This window comes from Uranotaenia lowii, chromosome 1 (assembly GCF_029784155.1).
Source record: "Uranotaenia lowii strain MFRU-FL chromosome 1, ASM2978415v1, whole genome shotgun sequence".
Classification (NCBI taxonomy): Eukaryota; Metazoa; Arthropoda; class Insecta; order Diptera; family Culicidae; genus Uranotaenia; species Uranotaenia lowii.
Window position 1 is genome coordinate 135,155,247 of NC_073691.1, and position 7,353 is coordinate 135,162,599.

The following is a 7,353-nucleotide window of genomic DNA, read 5'->3' on the forward strand; positions in this document are numbered from 1 at the left end:
CTGTAGAAACTTACAATCCACTAGTCAAAACACTTTTTCATTAATATCATCCAACTGCTGTCACCAGCGGCTCGAAAGTTAGAACACCTAACGGGCTAATCGATTTTACGAACTTAATGAGTCCAGGTTATCCACTGCCAAAAAAGAATATTCATCTTAGCTAACGTTAACACTGACTTAGGACTTACCTGATATTCTCACAGCGAGCTTTCAGTAAATCTCCATCATACTTGTGATAAATGTTAAATTCTTGTCGTTCGCCTTATCATTCCGTCCAGCTCTAGCCTCGTTATCATCGACTCACCACACTTACCACTTAGAAAACCGTTTTCAGGTTTTCACAGGTGCCTGGCACTGGCCTCGGCACTTGTGTTTATATTTTCCTGTTTTGTTTTGATATGTTCTTCCACCTTACGTTTTTCCTCATCTTTGCAAAAAGATGCAAGAAGGAAACCAAGGATGCGTACGTCAGAATGGTGGAGAGTGGAGACAAAACGTTGTACATTCACAGCTGACTACTTTCTTTCGGCTCGGAAGTTTTCGCTCAGAAGAAACGAATTGAGGTAGTGGAAAAGTAGTAATGTTTTCGCATTGGTATGGCCTGTGACGTCAACGTTACTGTTCGAGAAGGTCTCTCCTAGGATTGTTCGATCTTCGGGAAAAGATCGATCTCCAAGATCGATTCAGATGAACGGTTCTGGGATCGATCCATCTAAAAAATCGGAGCTTGAAGATCGATCTCCGATTATTCGATCTTTTCCATTTGTATCAAGAGGGAACTGCTTTTTATTTAAAATATGCAAAACTCGCAAAATTTGTATAATCCTTCTACATATGGAAAGGAAAAAAAATTCAAGCACTTTTATGTAAAGTGAACCGGAGTGAGTGTTTTGAAACAACACTAGTAAAATCCGAATATCTTGGAAACGTTTTGATATTTCTAAGTAATGTAATGACAATAAATATTTTAGAGTTTAATAGAAATTATTTCAAAGAATTTTTATTGAGATTTTTCAGTGTTAATGTGAAATCTCGAACAAAATATGCGGAAAAAAACAAAAATCACATTTATTTATATTTTTGAAAAAAGTAATTTTTGAAAAATCGCTTTTAATTTTTAAGATTAGCAAATTCTAGCAAATTTTTTAATTCAAATCAATCACAAACACCATACTGCACCTAATTCACTACATTTGGAAATAATTTTCTAAATTGTTCGGCATCAAAAATTAAAATACAATTTGAAACGTTTATACCTACTATTTTCAAGTTTCATCCAGTTAGGGAATTGACTTTTGTGGTGTTTGAACAAAAATGATGTAACTCACATGTTATAGCTGTTTTTTATGGTTAAATAAGCGTCCTCCTTAAGGTGGCCGTTATGCCCTTATTTTCACTAAATAAGAAAAAAAAAAGATCGAAAGATCGAATCGAAAATAAACCGATCTAGTTGATTTTTTCCTGGCCGAAGAATCGATCCAAAAAATCAAAAATCGGAGTTGAAAAGATCGATCTACCAAGGATCGATCCAAGATCGACCAATCCTAATGGCGTATTTTTTTTTGATTCCGGATTTGGCTCTGGAACCGTCAGAATAAAAAAGCGAGTTTCGGGTTTCGAGTTATTCCATACGTAGGTGTGCGTGAGAACGAGCGCAATGTTTACATGCAGCTGTCATTTTGTTCTCCCTTCTGGATTTCTTCATTCGGTCCTTCAAATCCGGATTGCCGTTTTTCGTGTCCGAATTGCACTGGACAGCAGATAGTACGATTTTGCTTGGCTGAGAGGTTCAAAATCGCGGCAATTATCATTTTCCCGTTCATTATTTCAACTGTTTTGCTTTCAGCCAAAAACAGCTGTTTAATGTTTTGACAACAACGTTGAGAGTATTGGTGAACTTCTCGCAAAACTGACTTTTTTCTCAAGGCGACTCCGTCCCTCTCGAGCAATAAATGAGCGAGCACGATGACAGCAGTTAGAGCGAACCTAGGTTGCCTCCAGGTGAAAAAAAATACGGTATAGTCTCTCCACATCTGAATCAACACTGCCTGATTTTTTTTATTCGACCATTTCACAGGTTGTTCCAGGGCGAGTACAGCTTCGGGTGTATTCTATACACGGAATCTTCCATCTTGTGACAGGCAATCGTAATGGTAGGCATGCTAGGCGAACAATTGGCTGTCAAAAAGAGCTCCGTCTCCACCCCCCACCAATGAGAAACTTTTAGTACCCCTTGGCTACTTTTCCTCAATATGCATCCACCCGTAGCTGTAGGCACTCTGGGTTGTTCCAGCAGCCAGAGGCAGGGATGTCAACCTTCCAGATTTTGTCTGGATCTTCCAGACTTTTTGACCTCCGGCCAGACTTTTTTTTTGGTATCCAGACTTCCAGATTTTAAGTATTTCTTCCAGACAATTCCAGACATTTTTTGATTGACAAAGTTTTTTTTTCAAAATTTTAATCTATTTTGGCATTGTTAGGGCGTGAAACACCCTACAACAAAACCGCTGGGCTCACTGCTGGCAGCCTATTGTCAGCTGATCGACGCGCCAACCAGCGGGATGAAAACACAAACAAGTGTGCTTTTATTATTGTTGTCCAAGCGAGTCGCACGCCCCAATTTTAGTCCGTCAATAAAAGTCTATTTTAGCATGTAAATCTCGCGTCTTTTTAATTCGTGTATCCGCATTTCCCGGTACATAACAGTGGCGACGAGTCGGTCGTGTAATTTACGCGAAATTCGTAAAATTATCGCGAAATTACTTCCCCCACGCGGAAACGACGTCGGTGTGAAATGAATACAAGTGATTCTAACCAAACTCCCGATCCAACGGTTGGATCAAATGGGTCCCTCAACGGTCTCCCAAGTGGACAGCAGTTCCACCCGGCTGGCATGCAGCAAAGTTTTATTCGCCCCACACAGTTCGGTCAGCAGCCACCGACGGGACTTCTTCTACAGTTCCCCGGGCAACAGCAACAGCAGCAGCAGTCGGCGCAATCATCATCACACCACCTCTCAGCATCCGATGCACTTCTCACCCAGCTCCTCCAACAGCAACAAGCATTTGCCACACAAATGCTCAACCAGCAGCAGGAATTTATGCGACAGCAGCAGGAAATGTTCCTCCGTGCGATTTCATCGCTCAGCGTACAGGTACCGTCCAATCCTGAAGTGATTCTTGATTCGCTGTCAAATCACATCAAAGAATTCAGGTACGATCCGGACAACAACATCACTTTTGCTGCTTGGTACGCGAGATACAACGATCTGTTCGAGCAAGATGCTTCCCATATCGACAACGAAGCAAAAGTCCGTTTGCTTCTGAGGAAGCTGGGTGCTGCTGAACACGAACGGTACGTGAATTTTATTCTCCCCAAACTGCCGAAAGATTACCCATTCGACGAAACCGTGCGAAAATTGGGAATCTTGTTTGGTGCGGCTGAATCACTAATCAGCAAACGATATCGGTGCCTGCAAACAACAAAATTATCCTCCGAAGATTATGTCACGTTTTCGTGCAGGGTAAACAAAAGCAGTGTCGATTTCGAGCTAAGCAAATTGACCGAGGAGCAATTTAAGTGCTTGCTGTTTGTTTGCGGGTTGAAGTCGGAGTGCGATGCTGATGTACGTACCAGACTGCTAGCAAAAATCGAAGCCCGGGACGACGTTACCCTGGAGCAGCTTTCGGAAGACTGCCAGCGGCTGATGTGCCTCAAACGGGATACAGCCATGATCGAGGGAACCACCGGACCAGCAGTGCAGTTCGTGAAGCAGAGTCGGCAGCAATTTCCTAAAAACTCTCCGAACAAAGTGCAGAATCATAGTGCGAACAAAAACATTCCCCCAACCCCTTGTTGGAAGTGCGGCGCAATGCACTACACTCGTGTGTGCCCCTACAAGGACCACAAGTGTAGTAATTGTGGCCAAAGTGGACACCGCGAAGGTTATTGTGTAACCGAAAAGAAAAGTGAGAAGCCCTATCACAAGAACCAAAACAAAACTTTTCGGGCACAATCTGTGAAAATTAAATCAGTGCAACAAAAACGAAAATTCGTGCATGCTACAATCAACAGTGCTGAAGTGCAGCTCCAGTTGGACACTGGATCCGACATCAGTGTTGTGTCGAAGCGTGTGTGGGAGAAAATTGGGAAGCCTTCCACCACCCCCGCACTAGGAAAAGCATCCACTGCTTCTGGTGCCCCCCTTCAGCTGCTTTTCAAATTCGCGTGTGACGTCAACGTCAATAGCCAGCAGCGCCGCGGCACATTCCATGTTGTCGACAAATCGCTGAACGTGCTTGGGATCGATTTGCTCGACGCATTTGGGCTCTGGTCTGTGCCAATTTCGTCTTTTTGCGACCAGATCACCAAACCGTTCACATCATTGAAGCAGCATAAACCAGCACTTCACCACAGCACCTTTCCACCCGCAATCGAACGGTCTGGCCGAACGATGTGCGGACACATTAGCGAGCCATTCGGGAATTACGAGAGGGGAGAAGATCGGTACCAATGATTCCTCCAGCGACACCGAACAATCTTGGTCGATATCCAGAACAGTCTCCAAATTTTCCACCGATGTCCCGTTGCTCTTTACATCTCCTTCTCCTCACCACCATGCTCTGCTGATATGGTAGGGTTCCAGTCAGCCACCGATCAAACAGCTGTCCAGGTGCCTCGTCGTTCTTCTTGGACCAGAAGACCGCCGATTCGGATTAACCTGCACCAGCTGTATTAAGGGAGGAGATGCTAGGGCGTGAAACACCCTACAACAAAACCGCTGGGCTCACTGCTGGCAGCCTATTGTCAGCTGATCGACGCGCCAACCAGCGGGATGAAAACACAAACAAGTGTGCTTTTATTATTGTTGTCCAAGCGAGTCACACGCCCCAATTTTAGTCCGTCAATAAAAGTCTCTATTTTAGCATGTAAATCTCGCGTCTTTTTAATTCGTGTATCCGCATTTCCCGGTACATAACAGGCATTATTGACTACTTTAACTAACTGAGGTGGAGTAGAGTTGTTCGAGCTCACTTCGCTCGGTGGGTTTTGTTCCCACCGAATGACTCTGACCAAGTTTGAATCATAATCGTCCGAATTCGGACGAAAACAGTCTAGAATCTGACATTACTCGGTCCGAACGTGCACACTGGGTGAATTTGGAATCATTTCGTCCCGAACTTATTTCATCACTGGGCTGTGTGAAAAGGCATATTTAAATACAATGCGACCAGCCGGCGGCCATGTGTCATTCTTTTCTTGGTGTTTCCGTGGCATGAAAACACGCGTTCTTGCGTCCCGTCCGCGGAAAGTGACTGGGTTTTCGGAAATTTTTGAGAAGATTGAGACAGAGAAAGTGCGGTTTCGAAATGGTCAGGTTTGCTAGATTTTTTTAATATGCCCGAGCTTATTTATTATTTCAATCTGAAACCTGAGACTGAAATGAAAAGACTGATATGATTTCTAAGTCAGAATCCCAACTCGAATCAGTTACTAGAAACGAAAACTCTGTAATCAATTAACATTTGTTTCTAGTATAAACATCACAAGTAGTTATTAAAAATTCATAATAATGTGCCTACGTAACATTCCAAACTGGATCATCTACATACATCACAACTTATCAAATTTTACGCCAGACACAAACGCTTCAAACTTTCCAAATCAAATCAATACTATTTTTGTTAAAATTCAGCAGCTATGTTGTTAAACATATATTGTGAAATTGCAAAAGAAATTGAATAACAGACGTTTCATAGCCATTGAAAAAGTAGACATTGACTAATTAAACGTCGCAATCTAGGCTCTGCTACACTTGGCTGAGATTTCTCAAAATGGTGTTAGTTGTCTTTAACGAAAACTTTAATCTGAATAGTTATCCAAAAGTGAAATCAGAATATTGATATTCTGAATACATAAACATTGAAACCTACGATGTCTTGTTTAAAATCGTATGTACTCAAGTTATGTTATTTAATGTTACAAAAATTATCTCGACAAGCCTCGTTGGACAAATGCTCGACACGAAGATTTAAACAATTTGCTTTTTATATTTACAGTGTTTTTCGGTAATCTATAACTTCCGGTCAAAATGCCCTAGAATCCACTGCATGGTTCGCATTAAAATTATTTTATACACAAATTTATTCACGCTGTGAAAATATACTTCAAAAAACGTGCTTAAAATATCTTTTACTTTTACAATTTCTCCTCCGAGGAAAAATTCTAAATCAATTTTTTAACCTGAATTTTTCGCATTACTTGATAGAAAGGTTTTAACAATGAAAAAAGGTTTTTCAATATTACCAATCTAGATATGATTGTATGCAATCAGAAAGGAACAAAATCTTTAACTTTATTTTTTTCCAATTTGGATCCCGATAACTTTTATTTTATAATAACAATAATAACAATTTATAACAATGAATCTGCGATTTGAAATAACAATTTCTAAATGAACCTGGATTCCGGAATATAAATTGCTAAACAGATGGTTTATATTCTGAACTTTTAATTTATGATATAATGTATTGTTTTAAAATTTTAGTATTGAAATAAGCTTCTCAACATCTGGGTAGGGAGGATAGAAATTCGCTGCATCATATTTCATAGCCAAACATTGAGATAGTGATTGATGTGTTTCGATTTCAAGGATTTGTGATGTGCATTACCAACCAAATGCATTCTTATTTTTGAAAAATCATTTATTTTGGCAGAATTAACCCAATAACTGGATAGAGCTGTTGAAACTTTGCGTTTTGGAACCGACAAAAGCTCAACGTGATATCATTTTTCAAATTTTCTAAAAGGAATGATAAAGCTTAATACAATAACCCAAAGAAAATAAAAGAATCAATGTTTGCACTGGTCGGTGAAATGATCAGAAAAATTTTATGTTCGGGCGTTTTTTTCGTTTTTCGATTCTATTCTCCCCGACTAGCTCAACACTACAATGTTCCAGACATTTATACCCATTTCCAGACATTTCGGCCCAATTGTTCCAGACATTTTTTGAAAATAGGTGGCAACCCTGGCCAGAGGTGCCAAGTGGTTTTGTCAAAAATCAAGACACCGCGAAGAAAAAATCAGGATTTTTCAAGACACCTTTGAACCAATAAATAGGCGAAATACGCGAAATACAGTTACTGTAAATGTCCCAATTTTTGCAACAGACGTGAAAAACATTTTGGAAAAATTAGGACGGTTTCTCTAAAGAGATTGCATATGTAGTCTCTTTAGGTTTCTCGAAAATCAGGACAAATCCTGATAACTCAGGACACCTTACACCTCTGCCATCGGGTTCCATAGTGATCAAAACAAACAAAAGAAACAGAAAAATATAACTTCTAGTCA

General features: G+C 40.5%; 1 protein-coding gene across 1 annotated transcript; it reads left to right on the top strand.

Moving 5' to 3' along the window:
• The first annotated feature begins 2,794 nt into the window (after positions 1-2,794).
• Positions 2,795-4,516, top strand: LOC129737954 (uncharacterized protein K02A2.6-like). Its single transcript, XM_055729127.1, has one exon. It carries the CDS (start codon positions 2,795-2,797, stop codon positions 4,514-4,516), a length of 1,722 nt encoding a protein of 573 aa, XP_055585102.1.
• The last annotated feature ends 2,837 nt before the right edge of the window (positions 4,517-7,353 follow it).